This window comes from Heptranchias perlo, chromosome 22 (genome assembly GCF_035084215.1).
Source record: "Heptranchias perlo isolate sHepPer1 chromosome 22, sHepPer1.hap1, whole genome shotgun sequence".
Classification (NCBI taxonomy): domain Eukaryota; kingdom Metazoa; phylum Chordata; class Chondrichthyes; order Hexanchiformes; family Hexanchidae; genus Heptranchias; species Heptranchias perlo.
This window is the reverse complement of record NC_090346.1, coordinates 49,592,986-49,620,604: the sequence shown is the minus strand read 5'-3', so window position 1 is coordinate 49,620,604 and position 27,619 is coordinate 49,592,986. Positions and strand designations below refer to the sequence as shown.

At 53.0% G+C, this 27,619-nt stretch overlaps 1 protein-coding gene across 1 annotated transcript in view; it reads left to right on the top strand.

The window, feature by feature from the left end:
- The window catches only part of coro7 (coronin 7), a 35,510-nt gene that overhangs the window by 2,373 nt on the left and 5,518 nt on the right, over positions 1 to 27,619 (top strand). Inside the window, exons 2-16 of the mRNA XM_068003073.1 lie at positions 5,459 to 5,504; positions 10,969 to 11,023; positions 11,655 to 11,712; positions 12,035 to 12,180; positions 13,464 to 13,559; positions 17,524 to 17,679; positions 18,757 to 18,898; positions 19,577 to 19,752; positions 20,416 to 20,524; positions 22,735 to 22,821; positions 24,480 to 24,622; positions 24,931 to 25,035; positions 25,198 to 25,283; positions 25,862 to 26,003; positions 26,691 to 26,780. Of these exons, the coding sequence (XP_067859174.1) occupies positions 5,459 to 5,504; positions 10,969 to 11,023; positions 11,655 to 11,712; positions 12,035 to 12,180; positions 13,464 to 13,559; positions 17,524 to 17,679; positions 18,757 to 18,898; positions 19,577 to 19,752; positions 20,416 to 20,524; positions 22,735 to 22,821; positions 24,480 to 24,622; positions 24,931 to 25,035; positions 25,198 to 25,283; positions 25,862 to 26,003; positions 26,691 to 26,780 (1,637 nt within the window). The remainder of the gene's footprint in view (positions 1 to 5,458; positions 5,505 to 10,968; positions 11,024 to 11,654; positions 11,713 to 12,034; positions 12,181 to 13,463; positions 13,560 to 17,523; positions 17,680 to 18,756; positions 18,899 to 19,576; positions 19,753 to 20,415; positions 20,525 to 22,734; positions 22,822 to 24,479; positions 24,623 to 24,930; positions 25,036 to 25,197; positions 25,284 to 25,861; positions 26,004 to 26,690; positions 26,781 to 27,619) is intronic.

Below are 27,619 nucleotides of genomic sequence, written 5' to 3'. Positions count from 1 at the left end.
GTCTCTGGGTGTGGATTTATTGGGGGGGTCTCTGGGTGTGGATTTATTGGGGGGGTCTCTGGGTGTGGATTTATTCGGGGGTCTCTGGGTGTGGATTTATTCGGGGGTCTCTGGGATGGTGCGGATTTATTGGGAGGGTCTGGCAGGGTGTGGATTTATTGGGGGGGGGGGGGTCTGGGAGGGTGTGGATTTATTGGGGGGGGTCTCTGGGTGTGGATTTATTGGGGGGGTCTCTGGGTGTGGATTTATTGGGGGGGTCTCTGGGTGTGGATTTATTGTGGGGGTCTCTGGGTGTGAATTTATTGGGGGGGTCTCTGGGTGTGGATTTATTGGGGGGGGTCCCTGGGTGTGGATTTATTGGGGGGGTCTCTGGGTGTGGATTTATTGGGGGGGTCTCTGGGTGTGGATTTATTGGGGGGGTCTCTGGGTGTGGATTTATTGGGGGGTCTCTGGGTGTGGATTTATTCGGGGGGTCTCTGGGTGTGGATTTATTCGGGGGTCTCTGGGATGGTGCGGATTTATTGGGAGGGTCTGGCAGGGTGTGGATTTATTGTGGGGGGGGTTCTGGGAGGGTGTGGATTTATTGGGGGGGTCTCTAGGTGTGAATTTATTGGGGGGGTCTCTGGGTGTGGATTTATTGGGGGGGTCTCTGGGTGTGGATTTATTGGGGGGGTCTCTGGGTGTGGATTTATTGGGGGGGTCTCTGGGTGTGGATTTATTGGGGGGGTCTCTGGATGTGGATTTATTGGGGGGGTCTCTGGGTGTGAATTTATTGGGGGGGGTCTCTGGGTGTGGATTTATTGGGGGGGTCTCTGGGTGTGGATTTATTGGGGGGGTCTCTGGGTGTGGATTTATTGGGGGGGTCTCTGGGTGTGGATTTATTGGGGGGGTCTCTGGGTGTGGATTTATTGGGGGGGTCTCTGGGTGTGGATTTATTGGGGGGGTCTCTGGGTGTGGATTTATTGGGGGGGGTCTCTGGGTGTGGATTTATTGGGGGGGTCTCTGGGTGTGGATTTATTGGGGGGGTCTCTGGGTGTGGATTTATTGGGGGGGTCTCTGGGTGTGGATTTATTGGGGGGGTCTCTGGGTGTGGATTTATTGGGGGGGTCTCTGGGTGTGGATTTATTGGGGGGGTCTCTGGGTGTGAATTTATTGGGGGGGTCTCTGGGAGGCTGCGGATTTATTGGGGGGGGGTTCTGGGAGGGTGTGGATTTATTGGGGGGGGGTTCTGGGAGGGTGTGGATTTATTGGGGGGGTCTCTGGGTGTGGATTTATTGGGGGGGGTCTCTGGGTGTGAATTTATTGGGGGGGGGTCTCTGGGTGTGGATTTAATTGGGGGGTCTCTGTGTGTGGATTTATTGGGGGGGTCTCTGGGTGTGGATTTATTGGGGGGGTCTCTGTGTGTGGATTTATTGGGGGGGTCTCTGGGTGTGGATTTATTGGGGGGTCTCTGGGTGTGGATTTATTGGGGGGGTCTCTGGGTGTGGATTTATTGGGGGGTCTCTGGGATGGTGTGGATTTATTGTGGGGGGGGGTCTCGCACAGTGCAGAGGGGCCAATGAGGGGTGCTGCAAATGACCTTAGTGAGCTGAGCTTGTGAGGGAGGGGGAATCAGCTAACCACCTCCCCTGCTGACCACTGCCCGGTGACCTCTGCCCCGGTGCAGGGGTGTTGACCTCGGTCGGAGACAGGATGGTGCCCGGCTGCAAATCCCTCTGTGGTAGGAGAGCCTGTCGACACTCTCATAATGGTCACTCCATGTCAGAAACAATTGATCCTGGAAAGGAGAGGATTTGAAGTGACGAGGCACTAAATAAAAGACTTTAACAACCTCAGGGCGTCCCAAACCACTTTTACAGCCAAAGAAATACTTTTGAAGTGTAGTCACTGTTGTAATGTAGGAAACACAGCAGCTAATTTGCGCACAGCAAGATCCCACAAACAGCAGTGAGATAGTGACCAGATGTTCAGTGATTTTAGTTGAGGGATTAATATTATCCTGGACACTGGGGAGAACTCCCCTGCTGTTCTTCGAATAGTGGCTGAGAGAGCAGACGGGGGGTCTCGGTTTAACGTCTCATCCAGAAGACGGCACCTCTGACAGTGCAGCACTCCCTCAATACTGCACCGGGAGCCAGCCTGGATTTTGTGCTCAAATCTCTGGAGTGGGACTATGAACCCATGCCCTCCTGATTCGGAGGTGAGAGAGCGACTCACGGAGCCACCTCACTGGACTCGGTTTTGCAGTAGGGGAGCAGGGGAGAGGTGGGGAGAGAAACGTGACCTGTTTGAGTTTTGATTGCGGTTCGGAGGAATCATGTTCCCTCAAGTTGAGTTTAGTTCCATCCTCAGACGTTGGTTCCTGTGGGTCTTGGGTTTCGTGCAGTTCCTGTTCGATGTTTTTTAATCTGTACATTTTCACATGAAGTATTTTCCATAAGATGCATGACATCAGCACTGTGTTTACGTAAAGCTCAGTGAAGGGATCGCTTCCAGACCCCAGTCCAGCTTTTAAAATCTCTGTAGTCTGCTTTCACCATCGAGAGCAAGCGAGGGGAGGGGAGGATGAACAGTGCAGTGCTGAGCATTTGTTTGGATATTCTACACTCGCTGGGACACTGCCAGAGCCTCGTGTGACAGTCAGTGTGGGAAGACTGGAGGATCAGTATGTAAATAGGGTGTGTGGGAACTGTTCAGTGTTTTGTTTGTGAGGAGGGAGGGGACGGAGGAGTGGGGGGAGAGTGGGGAGGGAGGGAGGGAGAGGGAGGGAGGGAGGGAGGGAGAGTGAGGTGAGGTGGAGGGAGGGGGAGGGAGAGTGAGGTGAGGTGTGGAGGGAGGGAGAGTGAGGTGAGGTGGAGGGAGGGAGGGGAGAGTGAGGTGAGGTGGAGGGAGGGAGGGAGAGTGAGGTGAGGTGGAGGGAGGGAGGGAGAGTGAGGTGAGGTGGAGGAGGGAGGGAGAGTGAGGTGAGGTGGAGGGAGGGAGAGTGAGGTGAGGTGGAGGGAGGGAGAGTGAGGTGAGGTGGAGGGAGGGAGGGGTGAGGTGAGGTGGAGGGAGGGAGGGAGGGAGGGAGAGTGAGGGTGAGGGGGAGGGGAGGAGAGTGAGGTGAGGTGGAGGGAGGGAGGGAGAGTGAGGTGAGGTGGAGGGAGGGAGGGAGAGTGAGGTGAGGTGGAGGGAGGGAGAGTGAGGTGAGGTGGAGGGAGGGAGAGATGAGGTGAGGTGGAGGGAGGGAGGGTGAGGTGAGGTGGAGGGAGGGAGGGAGGGAGGGAGAGTGAGGTGAGGTGGAGGGAGGGAGAGTGAGGTGAGGTGGAGGGAGGGAGGGAGAGTGAGGTGAGGTGGAGGGAGGGAGAGTGAGGTGAGGTGGAGGGAGAGTAGGGTGAGGTGGAGGGAGGGAGAGTGAGGTGAGGTGGAGGGAGGGAGAGTGAGGTGAGGTGAGGTGGAGGGAGGGTGAGGTGGAGGGAGGAGAGTGAGGTGAGGTGGAGGGAGGTGAGGGGAAGGTGAGGGGAGGGGGAGGGTGAGGGGGAGGGAGAGTGAGGTGAGGGGGGAGGGAGGGAGAGAGTGAGGTGAAGGGGGAGGGAGGGAGAGTGAGGTGAAGGGAGGAGTGAGGAGGAGGGGAGAGTGGAGGGGAGGGGGGATGGGAGGGAGAGTGGGGGAGGAGAGAGTGGGGCAGTCAGTCCTGTGAACATGCAGGGATTTGGAGAGTGAGACTCTGAGACTGGAGGCTCTGCACAGCTGGAATCGGGATCTCAGTCATTTTAAAGAGGAACGGTCGCTGTTTGAACCTCGTCAAAATTCACAAATCTTCACCTCCCACCCCCCTCAACCCCTCACCACACACTGCCCCCCCCATGCCCCTCCCCGGCCCCCTCTCCCCCCACTCCCCCCGTCGTTTGCCCCCCTCCCCGTGCCCCCCTCCCCGTGCCCCCCTCCCCGTGCCCCGCTCCCGTGCCCCTCTCCCCGTGCCCCCCTCCCCGTGCCCCCCTCCTCCTGAGCCTGCCCCCTCCCCCCGTGCCCCCCTCCCCGTGCCCCCCCTCCCCGTTTGGCCCCCCTCCCGTGCCCCCCTCCCCGTGCCCCCCTCCCCGTGCCCCCCTCCCCGTGCCCCCCCTCACCCGTTGCCCCCCTCCCCGTGCCCCCCTCCCCGTGCCCCCCTCCCCGTGCCCCCCTCCCCGTGCCCCCCTCCCCCGTGGCCCCCCCTCCCCGTTTAGCCCCCCTCCCCCGGTCGCCCCCCTCCCCGTGCCCCCCTCCCCGTTTTAGCCCCCCTCCCCCCCGTGCCCCCCTCCCCGTGCCCCCTCCTCCCCCGCCCCCCCTCCTCCCCGTGCCCCCCCTCCCCGCCCCCTCCTCCCCGTGCCCCCCCTCCCCGCCCCCTCCCCCCTCCCCCGTGCCCCCCTCCCCGCCGCCCCTCGTGGTGCCCCCCTCCCCGCCCCCCCCTCGTGGTGCCCCCCAGGCTCCTGGTGTTTTATAGTCAGATATTAAGCAGACTGAGCCTGCCCTCTAATGGAAGTTTGCATCACTACAGGTTCAATCTGCCTCTGTGACCGCACTCTGTTTATATTGTAATGTGGTGTTTGATTGTGAGAGAGTCTGAGCGAGGCTCTGTGATGCGACAGGAGACGGGTTTTACTAGTCCGTCCGCCACAGGGAGAGGGAAGAGTCGGGGGTCTCGGTCCAGTCTTGGCTCCACTGAGCTAATGAGGGTAAAAGGTCAGCCAGGTTTTCACCCCTGATCATCGCCCACTGACTGCTGCTGGGAAGCATTGACTGAATCAGACTCGCAGGTTATCCCCTCTCCCTCTGCTCCCTCTGTTGCACCCCCTGGGTTCCGTGATGACACTTGGTGGTTAGGCTCACATGTGGTGGGCTACTGGTAGCTGTAAAATTATAGTCGAGTGCCTTTAGTTACTAAACACAAGGCAGGACAGCACTGAATGGACTCTGTAGGACAGAGCCCCCAGCAGGTCTGTCCTCGACCTGTGCCGCCTCCTGTGACAGCTTCACTCGATTCTGCACAGCTTCAGATACTCAGATCCCAGCGGTGACTTTAATCGCTGCCGCAGAGCCAGACAGTCAGTCATGTTCAGTAAGACTCTTAATTGCGCCTTCTGTCTGTGTGTTTGAGCTCTTGTAAAAGAAGCAAATCATAAATATATTAACTGTCTCTAATGTGAGAGCTGTGATCCGACCACAGATAAATTGGAAGCTGTTTCCTTACCTAATTGAAGATGGTGGAGATATCTGGCTCCCCACATCTGTAGGTCTTTTTCGTGACACTTTGTCTTCTGTCCTGAAAACATTGACTCCCTGCTTGGGGTACAGTTCTGCAAATATTGATTGCTCCTCAGTGTCTCATCCAAGTGAGTGTGGAAAACTATTCAACCATGGAGGGCACCACCTCTGATCCCGTTCTCACCCGATGCTCCCCACATGTGCATACTCGCCAATAGGATCACTGGACCGTGATCAGGAGCAGGCACCTGGGCTGATGCTCCCTTCCTTTCACTGACTGAAAGGTGCTGGGCCAATTGTACATTCTGTGTATTGTCGGACTGGGGGAGGGCTATGGGTTTGTGTATTGTCTGACGGGGGGAGGGTCTGTGGGTCTGTGTATTGTCAGATTGGAGGAGGGTCTGTGGGTCTGTGTATTATCAGATTGGGGGAGGGTCTGTGTATTGTCAGATTGGGGGAGGGCTGTGGGTCTGTGTATTACCAGATTGGGGGAGGGTCTGTGTATTACCAGATTGGGGGAGGGTCTGTGGGTCTGTGTATTATCAGATTGGGGAGGGTCTGTGGGTCTGTGTATTATCAGATTGGAGGAGGGTCTGTGTATTGTCAGATTGGGAGAGGGGCTGTGGGTCTGTGTATTATCAGATTGGGGGGAGGGTCTGTGTATTGTCAGATTGGGGGAGGGGCTGTGGGTCTGTGTATTACCAGATTGTAAACAATTTTACAACACCAAGTTATAGTCCAGCAATTTTATTTTAAATTCACAAGCTTTCGGAGATTTTCTCCTTCCTCAGGTAAATGTTTCAAGATCTCCTTGAAGCCTACGCATTTATACATATTGAATAATACATGGTGTTTACAGACTGCCCCTGCAACTGCCCGTTGCCAAGGCAATCACCGTGTTCAGACAGAGAGGTGTCATCTGCAGAACCCCCGAATACACATTCAACAAAAAACAAACAGGGAAAAAAAACAGAGAAAAAAAAAACACAGAGAGAGGCAGAAACATCCGGAAGGCAGAGAGAGCCAGCAAATGACCCATTATATTAAAAACAGATAACATTTGTTCGCTGGTGGGGTAACGTGTAGCGTGACATGAACCCAAGATCCCGGTTGAGGCCGTCCTCATGGGTGCGGAACTTGGCTATCAATTTCTGCTCGACGATTTTGCGTTGTCGTGTGTCTCGAAGGCCGCCTTGGAGTACGCTTACCCGAAGGTCGGTGGATGAATGTCCATGACTGCTGAAGTGTTCCCCGACTGGGAGGGAACCCTCCTGTTTGGCGATTGTTGCGCGGTGTCCGTTCATCCGTTGTCGCAGCGTCTGCATGGTCTCGCCAATGTACCATGCTCTGGGGCATCCTTTCCTGCAACGTATGAGGTAGACAACGTTGGCCGAGTCACAGGAGTATGAACCATGCACCTGGTGGGTGGTGTCATCTCGTGTGATGGTGGTATCTGTGTCGATGATCTGGCATGTCTTGCAGAGGTTACCGTGGCAGGGTTGTGTGGCGTCGTGGACGCTGTTCTCTTGAAAGCTGGGTAGTTTGCTGCGAACGATGGTCTGTTTGAGGTTGGGTGGCTGTTTAAAGGCGAGTAGTGGAGGTGTGGGGATGGCCATAGCGAGGTGTTTGTCCTCATTGATGACATGTTGAAGGCTGCGGAGAACATGGCGTAGTTTCTCCGCTCCGGGGAAGTACTGGACGACAAAGGGTACTCTGTTGGTTGCGTCCCGTGTTAGTCTCCTGAGGAGGTCTATGCGATTTTTTGCTGTGGCCCGTCGGAACTGTCGATCGATGAGTCGAGCGTCATATCCCGTTCTTACTAGGGCGTCTTTCAGCGTCTGTAGGTGTCCATCGCGTTCCTCCTCGTCTGAGCAGACCCTGTGTATTCGCAGGGCCTGTCCATAGGGGATGGCCTCTTTGACGTGGTTAGGGTGGAAGCTGGAAAAGTGGAGCATCGTGAGGTTGTCCGTGGGCTTGCGGTAGAGTGAGGTGCTGAGGTGCCCGTCTTTGATGGAGATTCGTGTGTCCAAGAAAGAAACTGATTCTGAGGAGTAGTCCATGGTGAGCTTGATGGTGGGATGGAACTTGTTGATGTTATCGTGTAGTCTCTTTAGTGATTCCTTGCCGTGGGTCCATAGAAAGAAAATGTCGTCGATGTATCTGGTGTATAGTGTTGGTTGGAGGTCTTGTGCAGTGAAGAAGTCCTGCTCGAACTTGTGCATGAAAATGTTGGCGTATTGGGGTGCGAATTTGGTCCCCATGGCTGTTCCGTGTGTTTGGGTAAAGAACTGGTTATCGAAGGTGAAGACATTGTGATCCAGGATGAAGCGGATGAGTTGTAGGATGGCTTCCGGAGATTGGCTGTTGTTGGTGTTGAGTATTGATGCTGTCGCAGCGATGCCGTCATCGTGGGGGATACTGGTGTATAGTGCCGAGACGTCCATCGTGGTGAGAAGTGTTCCTGGTTCAACTGGTCCGTGGGTACTGAGTTTTTGTAGGAAGTCTGTAGTGTCGCGACAGAAGCTGGGGGTTCCCTGTACGATGGGTTTCAGGATGCCCTCGATGTATCCAGAGAGGTTCTCACACAGGGTTCCGTTGCCTGATACGATGGGACGTCCGGGTGTGTTGGCTTTGTGTATCTTTGGGAGGCAGTAGAAGTCTCCCACGCGGGGATTACGTGGGATGAGAATGCGTAGGATGCTTTGAAGGTCTGGATCGAAGGTCTTGATCAGTTTGTTGAGCTGGTGGGTGTGTTCTTTGGTCGGATCTGCGGGTAACCGTCACGGTTACCCGCAGATCCGATCTGCGGGTAACAGATTCATCAGCCGCACTCAGAAGACAGTCCAGAATGTCACCCGAGCACAACGCAACGCCATCAACGCTCTCAAGACCAACCGCAACATCGTCATCAAACCAGCGGACAAAGGAGGAGCCATAGTCATACAGAACAGAACAGACTATTGCAAAGAAGCATACCGACAACTGGACAACCAGGAACACTACAGACGGTTACCCGCAGATCCGACCAAAGAACACACCCACCAGCTCAACAAACTGATCAAGACCTTCGATCCAGACCTTCAAAGCATCCTACGCATTCTCATCCCACGTAATCCCCGCGTGGGAGACTTCTACTGCCTCCCAAAGATACACAAAGCCAACACACCCGGACGTCCCATCGTATCAGGCAACGGAACCCTGTGTGAGAACCTCTCTGGATACATCGAGGGCATCCTGAAACCCATCGTACAGGGAACCCCCAGCTTCTGTCGCGACACTACAGACTTCCTACAAAAACTCAGTACCCACGGACCAGTTGAACCAGGAACACTTCTCACCACGATGGACGTCTCGGCACTATACACCAGTATCCCCCACGATGACGGCATCGCTGCGACAGCATCAATACTCAACACCAACAACAGCCAATCTCCGGAAGCCATCCTACAACTCATCCGCTTCATCCTGGATCACAATGTCTTCACCTTCGATAACCAGTTCTTTACCCAAACACACGGAACAGCCATGGGGACCAAATTCGCACCCCAATACGCCAACATTTTCATGCACAAGTTCGAGCAGGACTTCTTCACTGCACAAGACCTCCAACCAACACTATACACCAGATACATCGACGACATTTTCTTTCTATGGACCCACGGCAAGGAATCACTAAAGAGACTACACGATAACATCAACAAGTTCCATCCCACCATCAAGCTCACCATGGACTACTCCTCAGAATCAGTTTCTTTCTTGGACACACGAATCTCCATCAAAGACGGGCACCTCAGCACCTCACTCTACCGCAAGCCCACGGACAACCTCACGATGCTCCACTTTTCCAGCTTCCACCCTAACCACGTCAAAGAGGCCATCCCCTATGGACAGGCCCTGCGAATACACAGGGTCTGCTCAGACGAGGAGGAACGCGATGGACACCTACAGACGCTGAAAGACGCCCTAGTAAGAACGGGATATGACGCTCGACTCATCGATCGACAGTTCCGACGGGCCACAGCAAAAAATTGCATAGACCTCCTCAGGAGACTAACACGGGACGCAACCAACAGAGTACCCTTTGTCGTCCAGTACTTCCCCGGAGCGGAGAAACTACGCCATGTTCTCCGCAGCCTTCAACATGTCATCAATGAGGACAAACACCTCGCTATGGCCATCCCCACACCTCCACTACTCGCCTTTAAACAGCCACCCAACCTCAAACAGACCATCGTTCGCAGCAAACTACCCAGCTTTCAAGAGAACAGCGTCCACGACGCCACACAACCCTGCCACGGTAACCTCTGCAAGACATGCCAGATCATCGACACAGATACCACCATCACACGAGATGACACCACCCACCAGGTGCATGGTTCATACTCCTGTGACTCGGCCAACGTTGTCTACCTCATACGTTGCAGGAAAGGATGCCCCAGAGCATGGTACATTGGCGAGACCATGCAGACGCTGCGACAACGGATGAACGGACACCGCGCAACAATCGCCAAACAGGAGGGTTCCCTCCCAGTCGGGGAACACTTCAGCAGTCATGGACATTCATCCACCGACCTTCGGGTAAGCGTACTCCAAGGCGGCCTTCGAGACACACGACAACGCAAAATCGTCGAGCAGAAATTGATAGCCAAGTTCCGCACCCATGAGGACGGCCTCAACCGGGATCTTGGGTTCATGTCACGCTACACGTTACCCCACCAGCGAACAAATGTTATCTGTTTTTAATATAATGGGTCATTTGCTGGCTCTCTCTGCCTTCCGGATGTTTCTGCCTCTCTCTGTGTTTTTTTTTCTCTGTTTTTTTTCCCTGTTTGTTTTTTTGTTGAATGTGTATTCGGGGGTTCTGCAGATGACACCTCTCTGTCTGAACACGGTGATTGCCTTGGCAACGGGCAGTTGCAGGGGCAGTCTGTAAACACCATGTATTATTCAATATGTATAAATGCGTAGGCTTCAAGGAGATCTTGAAACATTTACCTGAGGAAGGAGAAAATCTCCGAAAGCTTGTGAATTTAAAATAAAATTGCTGGACTATAACTTGGTGTTGTAAAATTGTTTACAATTGTCAACCCCAGTCCATCACCGGCATCTCCACATCATATTACCAGATTGGGGGAGGGTCTGTGGGTCTGTGTATTATCAGATTGGGGGAGGGTCTGTGTATTGTCAGATTGGGGAGGGGCTGTGGGTCTGTGTATTACCAGATTGGGGGAGGGTCTGTGGGTCTGTGTATTATCAGATTGGGGGAGGGTCTGTGTATTGTCAGATTGGGGGAGGGGCTGTGGATCTGTGTATTGTCGGACCGGGGAGGGGCTGTGGGTCTGTGTATTGTTGGACGGGGGGAGGGGCTGTGGGTCTGTGTATTATCAGATTGGGGGAGGGGCTGTGGGTCTGTGTATTGTCGGATGGGGGGAGCGGCTGTGGGTCTGTGTATTGTCAGACTGGGGGGAGGGTCTGTGTATTATCAGATTGGGGGAGGGGCTGTGGGTCTGTGTATTGTCGGATGGGGGGAGGGGCTGTGGGTCTGTATTATCAGACTGGGGGAGGGTCTGTGTGTTGTCGGACGGGGGGAGGGGCTGTGGGTCTGTGTATTGTCGGACGGGGGGAGGGGCTGTGGGTCTGTGTATTGTCAGACTGGGGGGAGGGTCTGTGTATTATCAGATTGGGGGAGGGTCTGTGGGTCTGTGTATTGTGATCAGACTCCTGATCTGCTCTGTCTCCTTTCCCCAGGCCGCTGATCCCATTGTACGACGCTGACTCTGGGTTGCTGATCCTGGCTGGAAAGGTGAGCAATAGGACCTGATGCTCCAGCTAGTCACTGACTTTCTCAACACTTTTTAACATGCAGATACAAGCTGAAAATCACTGCAGTAATCGACGGGGCACAAGTCGAGGTGTAGACCCAGACAATTCCAACCAGCTCACAGCAGCGAGATAAATCACACATCTCAGCCTGGTTAAAGCGAGCAATTCCACTGGCATTTACATCAGTGGAACCTCTGGGAGTTGGTGGCTGCAACACGATTCAATTTCAGAACCTGATTTCCAGATCACCATCAAGAACCCCGGGGCTAACCCCATATTTATTGGCTCCCAACGGGTGTCTTCCTACAGCAGTGACTCGCTCAGCACTTCCCCCACCCACCACCACCACCACCAGCGATCAGGAGGGGGAGACACCTGCAGCGGTTTGGGGGCAAACGTCTGGGTCTTGGAAACTCAGTTATTCTCAATATCATTGGCTGAGTGAGGGGTCAATGGAGTTGATTTGTACGTGTTTGTGCGCGCGCGCGGCTCTGTGCGTTTGTGCGCGCTCTGTGCGTTTGTGCGCGCGCACACTCGCGTATGAGTGTGTGCACGTGTGTGAGGTTATATACGGCTGTGCTGCATCTAATCATTTCTGTTCTTCCTTGCAGGGTGATAACATTCTGCGTTGCTTTGAAGTGTCTGCTGCGGAGGCCACTTTAACCCAAGGTGAGGCTCAGTCACTGGGAATGATTAGCTCAGCAAATCACAGTGCGGGCCTGAGAAACACAGCAGCTTTTTGGGCCTCCACTTTTACATCCCTACACGTCAATATTTCTATCTTTCCACCAGTGCTGTAGTTTATGAATGAACCTGTTCTAATGTATTAGTTGCAGCCGAACTTGGAACCTGCTGCACAGAATTGGCCTCTCGCTGCGCTCCTCTACTGAGGCTTTGACTTGTCATTGTCGATACGTTGGCACAGAGACTGCCAGCTATTGGCGAGCTGGTACCACTCGGGTCTTGTTGTAACTTTGTGAAATTTCCTCAGTTAATCAGTGCCTGACGGAGGTGAAATCCAAGGGCGTCGCCATGGTGCCCAAACTCGCGCTGGATGTGATGTCGTGTGAAGTGATTCGAGTGCTGCAGCTCACTCAGAACGCCATCGTGCCCATCAGCTACAACGTGCCTCGCAAGGTAACCCGGGGAGGCGGGCCGGGGCCGGGGCCGGCGGGGCCCGGGGAGGCGGGAGGCGGGGGGCGGGCGGGAGGCGGGGAGGCGGGGCCCGGGAGGTGGGGAGGCGGGGCCCGGGAGGTGGGGAGGCGGGGCCCGGGAGGTGGGGAGGCGGGGGCCCGGGAGGTGGGGAGGCGGGGCCCGGGAGGTGGGGAGGCGGGGCCCGGGAGGTGGGGGAGGCGGGGCCCGGGACGGTGGGGAGGCGGGGCCCGGGAGGGTGGGGAGGCGGGGCCCGGGAGGCGGGGTCCGGGAGGCGGGGCCGGGGAGGCGGGGCCCCGGGGCCAGGGAGGCGGGGCCCAGGACGTGGGGTCCGGGAGGCGGGGCCGGGGAGGCGGGCCCGGGGCTGGGGAGGCGGGGCACCATTTGGCCCATGACTCTGGGACCGGATGAGCAGAGTTACAGCTCATTTACAGAGACCTCACTGTGGACCCACCAACCCCAACATGTAGAGACTGGGGAGGGGAGACATTCGGCCCATTATATCTGTGCCAATGCTAGCCCCTTCCCCCACCCACTCAACCGATCCAATCACCATCCCATTTCCCTGTAATATTTTTCTTCGTTTACCCTAATTCCTCTCAGATATCATGTTTCCCCTCAGTCACTTGTGACAATCTATCCCATATTGTAATTGCCCTTTGCATGAAAATCTTCCTCTCTCTTTGTGCCTTGAGTATCATCCAGAGTTTACACTCCTTGATCAGCAGATATAATCTTTCACCGTTCACCCTTTCACCCTCACAAACTCTGAGGGTTTTCAACACCATTTAATTCCTCATCAGTAAACATCCTCCCCAGTCAGTCCCCCCCACAATAAACCCCCACAATCAGTCTCCTCCCCACAATAAACAGCACCCCCCCCCCCCCCCGGCAGTCAGCGCACCCCCCCGCCCCCCCCCCCCCCCCCGGCAGTCAGCGCACCCCCCCGGCAGTCAGCCCCCTCCCCCATCCCCCCCAGTAGTCAGCCCCCCCCCCACCGGCAGTCAAACCCCCTCCCCCCCCCCACCCCGGCAGTCAGCCGCCTCCCCACAATATAGACCCCCCACAATCAGTCCCCGCCCCATCAATAAACCCCCCACAGCCCCTCCCCCAATAAACACCCCCCAACACAATCGGTTCCCGGCCTCACCAATTATTTCAGTGTGAAGTCGCCATGGCAGCAATAACTAGTTAACCATAGGCAATAAGTCCCTTCACCAGAAAGTACCAGTGGTGTAATGCTTTATTTTCCGTGTCTGTTATCCCAGTCTCTGCAGGAATTCCACGATGATTTATTCCCGGACACTCCTGGTAACATTCCTTCAATGTCTGCGCTGGAATGGTTCAATGGATCTGATGAGAAGGTCAGGGTCGCTATCGCTCAGGGTCATTGGAGTTTAATTCGCTATCGCTCAGGGTCGCTATCATTCGGTGTCATTGGAGTTTAATTCGCGATCGCTCAGGGTCGCTATCGCTCAGGTTCGCTATCATTCGGTGTCATTGGAGTTTAATTCACTATCGCTCAGGGCATTCTGGAGGGGGAGGGTGAACAGCCAGTAGTCGTGGTCCATATTGGTACCAACGACATAGGTAAAAAAAGGAATGAGGTCCTGCAAGGTGAATTTAAGGAGTTAGGAGATAAATTAAAAAGCAGGACCTCAAAGGTAGTGATCTCAGGATTACTACCAGTGCCACGTGCTAGTGAGTATAGGAACAGGAGAATAGACCAGATGAATGCGTGGCTGCAGGATGGTGTAGGAGGGAGGGATTTAGATTCCTGGGATATTGGGACCAGTTCTGGGGAAGGTGGGACCTGTACATTTGGGACGGGTTACACCCGAGCAGGACCGGGACCGATGTCCTCGCGGGGTGTTTGCTAGTGCTGTTGGGGAAGGTTTAAACTAGAATGGCAGGGGGATGGGAACTTGAGCAGGGGGACAGAGGAGGGGGAAACAAGGATAGAAACAAAAGACAGAAAGGGAAGAAGCAATAGTGGAAGGCAGAGAAAACAAGGGCGAGAAACAAATAGGGCCAAAGTGCAAAATAAAACTAAGATGACTAGCAATCATAAAAAGACAAGTCTAAATGCATTGTGTCTTAATGCGCGGAGCATTCGCAATAAGCTAGATGAATTAACAGCGCAGATAGATATTAACGCGTATGATATCGTTGCGATTATGGAGACATGGCTGCAGGGTGACCAAGGATGGGAACTGAACATCCAGGGGTATTCAATATTTAGGAAGGACAGGCAAAAAGGGAAAGGAGGTGGGGTAGCGTTGTTAGTAAAGGAGGAAATCAATGCAATAGTGAGGAAGGATATTGGCTCGGAAAATCACGATGTGGAATCTGTATGGGTGGAGCTAAGAAACACCAAGGGGCAGAAAACGTTGGTGGGGGTTGTCTATAGGCCCCCAAACAGTAGTGGAGATGTCGGGCATTAAACAGGAAATTAGAGACGCATGCAAGAAGGGTAAAACTATAATCATGGGTGACTTTAATCTACATATAGATTGGTCAAACCAAATTAGCAATAATACTGTGGGGGAGGAATTCCTGGAGTGTGTACGTGATGGTTTTCTAGACCAATACATTGAGGAACCAACTAGAGAACAGGCGATCCGAGACTGGGTATTGTGCAATGAGAAAGGATTAATTAACAACCTTGTTGTGCGGGGTCCCTTAGGGAAGAGCGACCATAACATGATCGAATTCCTCATTAAGGTGGAGAGTGAAGTAGTTGAATCCAAAACTAGGGTCCTGAATCTAAATAAAGGAAATTACGTAAGTATGAGGTGTGAGTTGGCTATGATAGATTGGGGAACTTTACTAAAAGGGATGACAGTGGATAGGCAATGGTTAATATTTAAAGAATGTGTGCTGGAATTACAACAATTATTCATTCCTGTCTGGTGCAAAAATTAAACAGGAAAGGTGGCTCAACTGCGGCTTACAAAAGAAATTAGGAATAGTATTAGATCCAAAGAGGAGACATATAAAATTGCCAGAAAAAGCAGCAAGCCTGAGGATTGGGAGCAGTTCAGAATTCAGCAAAGGAGGACAAAGAGATTGATTAAGAGGGGAAAAATAGAGTATGAGAGTAAACAAGCAGGGAACATAAAAACTGACTGTAAAAGCTTCTATAAATATGTCAAGAGAAAAAGATTAGTGAAGACAAATGTAGGTCCCTTACAGTCAGAAATGGGGGAAATTATAATGGGGAACAAAAAAGTGGCAGAATAATTAAACACATACTTTGGTTCTGTCATCACAAAGCAGGACACAAATAACTTGCCAGAAATGTTAGGGAAGCAAGGGTCTAGTGAGAGGGAGGAATTGAAGGAAACCAGTATTAGTAAAAGAATAGTGCCAGGGAAATTAATGGGGCTAAAGGCTGACAAATCCCCAGGGCCTGATAATCTACATCCTAGAGTACCAAGGGAAGTGGCCCTGGAAATAGTGGATGCATTGGTGATCATCTTCCAAAATTCTATAGACTCTGGAACAGTTCCTACAGATTGGAGGGTGGCAAATGTAACCCCACTATTTAAAAAAGGAGGGAGAGAAAAAACAGGGAATTACAGACCAGTTAGCCTAACATCAGTAGTGGGGAAAATGCTAGAGTCTATTATAAAAGATGTGATAACAGAACACTTGGAAGGCATTAACGGGATTGGACAAAGTCAGCATGGGTTTATGAAAGGGAAATCATGCTTAACAAATCTACTGAGTTTTTTGAGGATGTAACTAGTAGAATAGATAGGGGAGATTTGGTGGATGTGGTGTACTTGGATTTTCAGAAGGCTTTTGATAAGGTCCCACACAAGAGGTTAGTGTGCAAAATTAAAGCACATGGGATTGGGGGGAATATACTGGCATGGATTGAGAATTGGTTGACAGACAGGAAACAGAGAGTGGGAATAAACGGGTCTTTTTCGGGGTGGCAGGCAGTGACTAGTGGGGTACCGCAGGGATCAGTGCTTGGGCCCCAGCTATTCACAATATATATCAATGATTTGGATGAGGGAACTAAATGTAACATTTCCAAGTTTGCAGACGACACAAAGCTGGGGTGGAATGTGAGCTGTGAGGAGGATGCAAAGAGGCTCCAATGTGATTTAGACAAGTTGGCTGAGTGGGCAAGAACATGGCAGATGCAGTATAACGTGGATAAATGTGAGGTTATCCACTTTGGTTGTAAAAACAGAAAAGACAGATTATCTGAATGGTGATAGATTGGGAAAAGGGGAGGTGCAACGAGACCTGGGTGTCCTTGTACACCAGTCGCTGAAAGTGAGCATTCAGGTGCAGCAAGCAGTTAGGAAGGCGAATGGTATGTTGGCCTTCATTGCAAGAGGATTTGAGTACAGGAACAGGGATTTCTTACTGCAGTTATACAGGGCCCTGGTGAGACCACATCTGGAATATTGTGTGCAGTTTTGGTCTCCTTATCTGAGGAAGGATGTCCTTGCCGTGGAGGGAGTGCAACGAAGGTTTACCAGACTGATTCCTGGGATGGCAGGACTGACGTATGAGGAGAGATTGGGTCGACTAGGCCTATATTCACTAGAGTTTAGAAGAATGAGAGGTGATCTCATCAAAACGTATAAAATTCTAACAGGACTAGACAGACTGGATGCAGGGAGGATGTTCCTGATGGATGGGGGCTCCAGAACCAGGGGTCACAGTCTCAGGATACGGGGTATGCCATTTAGAACCGAGATGAGGAGAAATTTCTTCACTCAGAGGATGGTGAACCTGTGGAATTCTCTACCACAGAAGGCAGTGGAGGCCAAGTCATTAGATGTATTCAAGAAGGAGATAGATATATTTCTTAATGCGAAAGGGATATGGGGAAAAAGCGGGAACGGGGTACTGAGTTAGACGATCAGCCATGATCATTTTGAATGGCGGAGCAGGCCCGAAGGGCCGAATGGCCTACTCTTGCTCCTATTTTCTATGTTTCTATGTGTCACTATCGCTCAGTGTCACTATCGCTCAGGGTCATTGGAGTTTAATTCACTATCGCTCAGTGTCACTATCGCTCAGGGTCATTGGAGTTTAATTCACTATCGCTCAGTGTCACTATCGCTCAGGGTCATTGGAGTTTAATTCACTATCGCTCGGCTTCTTTGTTGAGCTGTGGAATTATTGGTTACATTGAGAGTTTCTTTATCACGATTGTAAGTCCTTTTAGAGTCATTAAACTGTCACTCCTGACAGCGGAGCTGGTCCTGTCACACACTGTCTCTGTGCTAGACAGAGGATTATAGATTTCGGTCTGTGGGGTCTCACGAGTTCCTGTAACTGCTGTTTTTGTTCCTGTAGGTGCAGAAAGTTTGTTTACACCCAAGCAAATGCACAAGGCAGAGATTCATCTCCAGCACTGTCCCCAGCTTGCAGGGCTCTTCAACACAACTGAAGGAACAGCGCCCAAGGGAAGAGGAAGAAACGGAAGAAGTGTCCTGGGGAACGGAAAAGCCAGTAAGGAGTATTTCAATCGCCAGTGAGCTCCCCGTCAGTGCTGGTCTAACATTGCCTTTGTTTACTGATTAGTCGCCTCCTCCATTCCAGGCCCCATGTGTTGGTCTCACGAACCATTGGAATATTTCACACAGGTGCAGACTGGGAGCAGGAGAATATTCCCACTCTCTTGGAGAAACCAGTTGTTTCCACCCCTCTGAACAGACTGCAAGGGAAACCAAACAGCCCTTTCTACACTGTCACCAAAATCATAACCACTCATCGCGTATGTGGGGCTCGTGTTTGATTGACAGTGAGTGGGGTAAGAATGGTAGAGGGGATTACAGTTTAAGTGGGACATCACCGGAGTGGGTGTGGGTGGGGGGTAGATGTACAAGGTATTTATGACATTGAGCCACATAAGGAGATATTAGGACAGGTGACCAAAAGCTTGGTCAAAGAGGTAGGTTTTAAGGAGCGTCTTAAAGGAGGAGAGAGAGAGACGGAGAGGTTTAGGGAGGGAATTCCAGAGCTTAGGGCCCAGGCAGCTGAAGGCACGGCCGCCAATGGTCGAGCGATTAAAATCGAGGATGCACAAGAGGCCAGAATTGGAGGAGCACAGAGATCTCGGAGGGTTGTCGGGCTGGAGGAGGTTACAGAGAGAGGGAGGGGCGAGGCCATGGAGGAGGTTACATTGATAGGGAGGGGTGTAGGGCTGGAGGAGGTTACAGAGAGGGGGAGGGGTGTAGGGCTGGAGGAGGTTACAGAGAGGGGGAGGGGTGTAGGGCTGGAGGAGGTTACAGAGAGAGGGAAGGGTGTCGGGCTGGAGGAGGTTATAGAGAGAGGGAGGGGAGAGGCCCTGAGCTCAGGTCGAGGACTGTTGCTCAGATATCTGCGGACAGGGGTCAGGAAGTAGTGCAGCTCCCTGATTGTGGTGTTTGTTTCTCCACTTCTCTCTCACCCTGGGATCTTTATGTAGAAACGTGTCAACTGAATGTTAATTTCTGTTAAGCAGCAGCTGGAAATGTTGCTGCATGTCCTCCCCTTGTTCCTGAGCCCCCTGTTTGGGGTTGTGTGTTTTTTTTTATCACCTTGCAGCTTCTCAGTGGACAGACATCATCCTCTAGTTCCATCACCTCAATGACCTCTTCGTCCATCACCTCTCCAACCAGCACCAGCACCAAGTCCAGCGATTTTGTAACAACCCCTCAGAGCCAGAAATCCCTGCACAGCATCCTGGGTGAGTTAGAGAGAGGCCAATAAAATCGCTATCAGTGCTCCGGGTGGGTTGGAATGATTTGCTGTTCAGAGTATCTGACACCGGAAGGAAAACTGAAGATGAGGTGCAATCTGAATACAATGGTTGAGCAATGTGCCAAGGGGCAGAGGATTGGTAGATAGATTTGGGTGACAAACTGGGTGTTTACACTGTGTGGGGTCAGGACTGACCGGGCGGTGTGCTCACTGTGTGGGGTCAGGACTGACCGGGCGGTGTGCTCACTGTGTGGGGTCAGGACTGACCGGGCGGTGTGCTCACTGTGTGGGGTCAGGACTGACCGGGCGGTGTGCTCACTGTGTGGGGTCAGGACTGACCGCGGGGCGGGGTCAGGACGGACCGCGCGGGGGGGGTCAGGACGGACCGCGGGGGGGGGGTCAGGACGGACCGCGGGGGGGGGGGGTCAGGACGGACCGCGGGGGCGGGGTCAGGACGGACCGCGGGGGGGGGGGTCAGGACGGACCGCGGGGGCGGGGTCAGGACGGACCGCGGGGGCGGGGTCAGGACGGACCGCGCGACGTGCTCACTGTGGCCACTTGAAGTTGGATTGTTTTGAACCAATTGCAGGAGGAGGTCATGAGTTGGTGTTTCCATGTCTGACGAGCACATTCTCAACATCTGCTTTTCGATGTAATTTCTCAGGCTCCAATTCGAGGTTCAGACACGTGCAGGGCACAGTTTCCCATCGGGACACGCACATCACCAATCTGAGAGGGTTGAACCTGACCACGCCAGGCGAGTCAGACGGATTCTGCGTGAATCGGGAGCGAGTTGCAGTTCCACTATCGGTGTCGGGGGGGCAGATCGCCGTGCTGGAGGTGATCACTTGGCAGTGGATTCTGTCACTCTGTACCGACCAGCCCAATGTTAACAATACAACTGTATTATGTGAAAATGTTACTTTCAGGAGAAGCCCAGGTCAGGGCTGAGGCTCATAGAGAAGAACACTGCCTGGGCTGTAAAGAGTGTGGAGGGAGCTTTACTCTGTATCTAATCCGTGCTGTACCTGCCCTGGGAGTGTTTGATGGGACAGTGTAGAGGGAGCTTTACTCTGTATCTAACCTGTGCTGTACCTGCCCTGGGAGTGTTTGATGGGACAGTGTGGAGGGAGCTTTACTCTGTATCTAACCGTGCTGTATCTGCCCTGGGAGTGTTTCATGGGACAGTGTAGAGGGAGCTTTACTCTGTATCTAACCCTGTACCTGCCCTGGGAGTGTTTGATGGGACAGTGTAGAGGGAGCTTTATTCTGTATCTAACCATGCTGTACCTGCCCTGGGAGTGTTTGATGGGACAGTGTAGAGGGAGTTTTACTCTGTATCTACCACTCTAAGTGTGGCCTGGCTGTTTGTGATGTCTCATCTGACCCACTATCACTGTCCAGGCCAGTGATAGTGCCTTGGAGTTCTGAAATCTTTTGTCGGTTGTTCGTATGTTCGGTTTGTTACAGATCTTTCTGTTCAGTGCTCTTTGTCTCCCACAGCTCTCGAAACCTGGCCGGCTGCCTGACAGCTCCCTCCCCACCATCGAGAACAGCTCCGCTGTAGCAGACCTCAGCTGGGATCCCTTCGATTGCCATCGTCTCGCTGTCGGTACTGTCACATTCTTCAGGCTCTGACCTCCCAGCACGTGGGGCACTGCTGTAGTCTGGGGGAGATCCTTTATCGGGGAAGCAATGTTGTAAATGTTCAAATCGTAGTTTGCTTGTCTCCTCCTTATCGTTCGCTGTGAACCTCATCTGTGCTCACTCTCTAATCCTCATCTCTCATCTGTGCTCACTCTCTAATTCTCATCTGTGCTCACTCTCTAATCCTCATCTCTCATCTGTGCTCACTCTCTAATTCTCATCTGTGCTCACTCTCTAATCCTCATCTCTCATCTGTGCTCACTCTCTAATCCTCATCTCTCATCTGTGCTCACTCTCTAATCCTCATCTCTCATCTGTGCTCACTCTCTAATTCTCATCCCTTTTCTCAGCAGGGTTCCCCATGGACAGTCTCTTTCCCACTCGTGTTTAATGTTGTCTTCCTCCTAACTTCATTCTCTCCATTCACTTTGGAGACTCAATTTCTTGATCTTCTCTTGATTCCACTACCTTCTCTCCCCTTTAACCAGACTGTTTTCCATTTCTGGTCTGTTTACCCGACAACTGATCGAGGTATTTCTTGCCTTATCCAGTGACTCCCACTTGTGCACCGAGAGCTGAGCGTTAGTGCAAGTGTGTAAAATGATGAGATACACTGAACAGCTGGTCGTGGACATGGTGATCAGTCCTTGTGATGAGCACAATCCTCAGTACTTCCCATACCAGCTCCGCGCATACATTCCCGTTACCAGCGGTTCCCCTGCGAGTAGCCTGTGAATTGGTTCCCCTGCGAGTAGCCTGTGAATTGGTTCCCCTGCGAGTAGCCCGGTGAATTGGTTCCTCTGCGAGTAGCTCGGTGAATTGGTTCCCCTGCGAGTAGCTCGGTGAATTGGTTCCCCTGCGAGTAGCCCGGTGAATTGGTTCCCCTGCGAGTAGCTCGGTGAATTGGTTCCCCTGCGAGTAGCCCGGTGAATTGGTTCCCCTGCGAGTAGCTCGGTGAATTGGTTCCCCTGCGAGTAGCCCGGTGAATTGGTTCCCCTGCGAGTAGCCCGGTGAATTGGTTCCCCTGCGAGTAGCTCGGTGAATTGGTTCCCCTGCGAGTAGCCCGGTGAATTGGTTCCCCTGCGAGTAGCCTGTGAATTGGTTCCCCTGTGAGTAGCCCGGTGAATTGGTTCCCCTGTGAGTAGCTCGGTGAATTGGTTCCCCTGCGAGTAGCCCGGTGAATTGGTTCCCCTGCGAGTAGCCTGTGAATTGGTTCCCCTGTGAGTAGCCCGGTGAATTGGTTCCCCTGTGAGTAGCTCGGTGAATTGGTTCCCCTGCGAGTAGCTCGGTGAATTGGTTCCCCTGCGAGTAGCCCGGTGAATTGGTTCCCCTGCGAGTAGCCCGGTGAATTGGTTCCCCTGCGAGTAGCCCGGTGAATTGGTTCCCCTGCGAGTAGCCCGGTGAATTGGTTCCCCTGCGAGTAGCTCGGTGAATTGGTTCCCCTGTGAGTAGCTCGGAGAATTGGTTCTCCTGTGAGTAGCTCGGTGAATTGGTTCCCCTGTGAGTAGCTCGGTGAATTGGTTCCCCTGCGAGTAGCCTGTGAATTGGTTCCCCTGTGAGTAGCCCGGTGAATTGGTTCCCCTGCAAGTAGCCCGGTGAATTGGTTCCCCTGCGAGTAGCCCGGTGAATTGGTTCCCCTGCGAGTAGCCCGGTGAATTGGTTCCCCTGCGAGTAGCTCGGTGAATTGGTTCCCCTGCGAGTAGCTCGGTGAATTGGTTCCCCTGCGAGTAGCCCGGTGAATTGGTTCCCCTGCGAGTAGCCCGGTGAATTGGTTACCCTGTGAACATAATCGCACAAAGAAGAAACTGTTTCCACTGGCAGGAGGGTCGGTAACCAGAGGACACAGATTTAAGATAATTGGCAAAAGAACCAGAGGGGGAGATGAGAATTTTTTTTTTTACTCAGCAAGTTTTGACCTGGAATGCGCTGCCTGAAAGGGCGGTGGAAGCAGATTCAATAATAACTTTCTAAAGGGAATCGGATAAATTCTTGAAAAGGAAAAAAATTGCAGGGCTTTGAGAAAAGAGCAGGGCCAATTGGATAGCTCTTTCAACGAGCCGGCACAGACACGATGGGCCAAATGGCCTCCTCCTCCTGTGCTGTAGGATTCTATGTAACTGGAATTCCCCCTGAGCATGTGTGTCAGCCTGAGTATGTTTGACTGTTTGGTTTCAGCTGGTGAGGATGCAAAGATTCGAATCTGGAGAGTTCCATCTGGAGGGCTGACTGAGATCCTCTCCGTCCCTGAGAAAACCCTCCCTGGTGAGTTAGTGCTGAGAGACGTGCTGTGAGTGTCTCTTTGCTATTGGTCCACTGAAAAATATTGAGAGAAGCAGAGTTATTAAAACTATTTCACAAACCATCTTTAGCCAAAGAGGTGAAAAATGTGCCTAAAGTTGGATGACGGAGGAGGAGGTGGAGAGCAGGCAAAGAAAGGCCAGACAAGGTTATAAAACATCAGAAGCAATGAGAACAGACCAAGGACGTAGTTCAGGCAACTGAGTGTTGTGAGCCTTAAACGAGATGAAGTCAGACATTATTGAAGCTTTAGCTGATGTTTTTGTAAATGATTTGAATTCCAAGAGATTCCTGAGGTCTGGACTTTGGCCAACAGAACCCCATTGTTTACCTGGAAACTATAGATCAGTAAGTTTATTGTAGTTTGTCGGGGAACTCTGCAAACTGATTTGGAGCGATCTAGTGGGTGAGCTCTTCGAAATGCATAATCTGTTAAAGGAGAGTCGGTGTGGCTTCAGGAGAGGGAGGGTGATGTTTAACTCGGTGGATTTTGGTCCAGTGGCAGTGAAGGAACAGACTTGGCATGGGCTGCTTCGTTGTTGGTGGAGTTGTTCATGCAGCCAAACAATGTAGAATCATCAGTGAGTAGCCTCACTCCAAACTTCATGACAGAGGGAAAGTCTTTGATGAAACAACTGAAGATATTTGTGCCAAGGACACTGCCCAAAGGAACTTCTGCAGTGATGGTTGGCTTCTGACAACCACAGCCATTTCCGTGTGCATCAGGTATAACCTCGGCCACTGGAGGGGCTTCCCCCTGATCCCCATTGACTTCGGTTTTGCTCGGGCCCCTTGGTGCCATACTTGGTTGAAAATTGATGTCTTGTCTGGATCAAGGCTGTGATGCCTTCTGTAGTCAAATAATTCTGGTGGAACCCAAACCGGTCGTCACTGAGAGGGTGCCGTAGTATTGATGAATCACCTGGTGATTGGGAGGAGGCTGATAGGACGGTAATTGGCTGGGTTGGAATTATTCTGTATTTTTTTTTGTGGACGGGACATACCTGGACCATCTTCCACATGGTTGGGTAGATGCCAATGTCGTAGATGCAATTGAACAGTTCGGCAAGAGGTGCAACTGGTTCTAGTCCGCAGCATTGAGACGCTGCTTCTTGTCACATGGAGTGAATGGAATTGGCAGGACCCTGGGATCTGGGTGCGGACCCTGGGATCTGGCCAGCTACGGTTGCCTTGTGTCTCACACTCGGGTATGGATGAGGTTGGGGATGTTGCTGGAACCTTCTCCTCCTCCTGTTAATTGTCTGATTCTCCACCCAGGGACACCAACTAAAAATTAAGGAGTTTGGAGTGAGAAGGGAAGCCAAGCAAAATCTTTTCACCCAAAGGGTTGTGAAGTTATAGGACAAGGTACCGGAGAAAGTGATTGAAATGGGCAGTATAAATAGAGTCAGGCGGCAGTGTGCTTCAGGGAGAGGGGATTGACACATGGTGAGATGATGAGTAACAGCTGGTCCATGACAATGGAACCGACTTGTTGAACTAAATGGCCATTTGCTGGTTCTAAAAATTGTCATGTACCCCCAGTTTTGAGTGCAGGAGTGCTTTGGGAGCTGGATGCCGATCACTGTGCCGATTGAATTTTCATTCCCATTTTCCGGCAGGTCACACGGAGAAAATCTATTCCATCAGATTCCATCCACTGGCATCTGATATCTTAGCTTCATCCTCTTACGACATGACTGTGAGGATCTGGAACCTCAGCTCAGGGAAAGAGGAGATCGTACTGAGGGGACACACAGACCAGGTACGCTAAACGTAAAAACATGGGGAGTGGGACACAGCACAGTATCCACCTCAGGTTCTGTACCTTTAGGCCTGTGAAGGTGAGAGTGATTTTGGACTGACCTGGTCAGTGGTGGGTATAAAGATTCCATCACAGCACTGGGTCACAAGGTTTAGTTCCAGCCACTGTCCGACATTCCGAGCAGCTCAGGCAAGTGAGAAAGTGGAGCTTGTAGATCGAGTGCAATTCTCAACACTCGTCCAGGGTTATTTGTGCTCCCTTTCTCTCGTCCTCGCTCTTTTTTTAAATCTTTATTTGTTCTTTTTCAGATCTTCAGCCTGTCCTGGAGCCCCAGTGGGCAGCAATTGGCAACGGTCAGCAAGGACGGCAAAGTCCGTGTGTACGATCCTCGCCGCTCAGTGAACCCAGTGCAGGTAATGACCACATTCTCAGGTAGCACCTGGCATCGTGCAGACCCGCGCTGTCTGTGTCTCAGTTTAAACTTTGTGCTGTTTTTCGCTCGGTGCGCGCCGCCCGCCCTCTGTATCACGCGGTGTCCGTGTTGTGTCAATTACACTCCTGGTTCGCTTTTGCAGGAAGGCCCCGGACCAGCGGGAAGTCGAGGGGCCCGGATCTTGTGGGTGAGCGACGCGCGGTACCTGCTGGTATCTGGCTTCGACGGGTAAGCAAGAAATAACAAAAAGGTGCATTAGGGTTGGGCGATATCAGATATCGGCTAGGCACGATGGGCTGAATGGCCTCCTTCTGTGCTGCGTCATTCTATGATCCTATGACATTCCTGGAGTGAGGCTTGAACCCACAACCTTGAGACTCAGAGGCGAGAGAGCTACCATTGAGTCACGGCTGACAAGTGTAGATGGGCTGTATGTGTAAGGGGAGGGTGGGGTCTGGGGAGCTACATTGTGCCAGGCTGGGTCCATTTGCCGCCTTGTTCTGATGCAGCTGATTTCTGGGTTATAAACACAAAACAGGATGGTCCCACCACTAAGGTCAGATTTGAAATCTGAGCCGTACAGCAGTGCTCCCGACATGTCCAGGACCAGCTGAATGATGATTGGAATAGCAGTGGCCCAGGATTGGGAGCTGGACTTGGCATCTGCCACACTCCGGCTAACAGACCACATAAACACTAACCGTTATGGATAACACGTCTGGAAATGTAGTTTGTGAATAAAATCCCAAGCTGCACATCGATCCCTTCGAGGATTCAGCCTGACTGCTCCGTGCTTTGTGTTGCAGCCGCAGCGAGCGTCAGATCTACCTCTACAACGTGGGGTCGCTGTCGGCGGGACCGCTGGCAACGGCTGGCATCGACGCAGCGCCATCCACTCTCATCCCTTTCTACGATGAGGACACCAGCACCGTCTATCTCACTGGCAAGGTCAGTATCAGGGCAGGCTCCTCGCAGCGGCAGCCGATTGTCACAGCCATGATCTCTCTCTCTCTATCTCTCTCTCTCTCTCTCTCTCTCTCTCTCACCAGCCTCTCCCTCCCCAGCTCATCATCATCTCGCTGCGCTGGGCGACCGGCGTTGCTCGCTCGCTGCGCTGGGTGACCAGTGTTGCTCGCCGCGCTGGGCGACCGGCGTTGCTCGCTCGCCGCGCTGGGCGACCGGCGTTGCTCGCTCGCCGCGCTGGGCGACCGGCGTTGCTCGCTCGCCGCGCTGGGCGACCGGCGTTGCTCGCTCGCCGCGCTGGGCGACCGGCGTTGCTCGCTCGCCGCGCTGGGCGACCGGCGTTGCTCGCTCGCCACGCTGGGCGACCGGCGTTGCTCGCTCGCCGCGCTGGGCGACCGGTTTTGCTCGCTCGCCGCGCTGGGCGACCGGTTTTGCTCGCTCGCCGCGCTGGGCGACCGGCGTTGCTCGCTCGCCGCGCTGGGCGACCGGCGTTGCTCGCTCGCCGCGCTGGGCGACCGGCGTTGCTCGCTCGCCGCGCTGGGCGACCGGCGTTGCTCGCTCGCCGCGCTGGGCGACCGGCGTTGCTCGCTTGCCGCGCTGGGCGACCGGTGTTGCTCATTGTCAGGATATGCTGCCTCTTCCTCTATCATTAATGGCGCTGCTCTCCTACAGGGTGATACCAGGGTCCATATCTACGAGGTTCAGACTGAAGATCCCTATTTCCTGCAGTGCAGCAGTTTCAGTTCGACCGATCCGCACAAGGTAGGAGTGGGGCCGAGCTGTGGTGTTACTGAGTTCTTGTTTTGTTCATTACAACCTATACCCCACGGTGGTCCGGTCTTATACCCGGGGGTATCAGACACAGTCCGCTGGGCTATGAGTAACCAGGAGGGGGTTCCTCAGGAGGAGTAATGCAGAGTAAGGGGGAATCTTCCCCGTGTGGAGCAAGGCCATGAGGGTGGGTTGTGTACATGGAGAATGATTAGGACAGGTGATGGAGCAGGCGGGAGAGTTTGGGAAAAGTGCGGGCTCTCAGGGAGGGAATGATGACCCAAACAGCTGAACTGGAAGTTGAGGTCGGGGGTCGTGCTGTTCTTCCCTCTGGTACAGTCACGGGTCGTTTTGTTTGGTTTTCGGGTGATTAGGTGCCTGTCCCTGGATATTACACAACCTGGTTTCTAAAACAAATATGTGGGATCTGAGAACGGGAGTCTTTCCATCCGTGTTCCCTTCTTCCTTGTAGCAGCATTTCCTGCTGCAGGATTAACCAGCAAAGAGTCAGAATCCTGTATCTGTAATTGGCCCATACCCGGCAATGCAACCACTGTCGGGGTGGTGATAGGAGAGGGGGGGGCCTCCGGAGAGCAGGAGCCCACCAGTCCAGCTTCTGATTCTTGAATACAACATTGGAGTCATAAAACACTGAGGTAAGAACTTAGATTTATATGGTGCTCTCCACAAGCAGAAAGGTGTGTGAGTGTTTTACAATAAGGAGGGGAGGGGAATGGAGAGGGTCGGGTGGTAAGGGGGCGGGATTAATGACTGGGGTGGGGGATGGGGTGGGGATTAGCGGTCTGCTACAAAGCCGGGATGCAATTGGC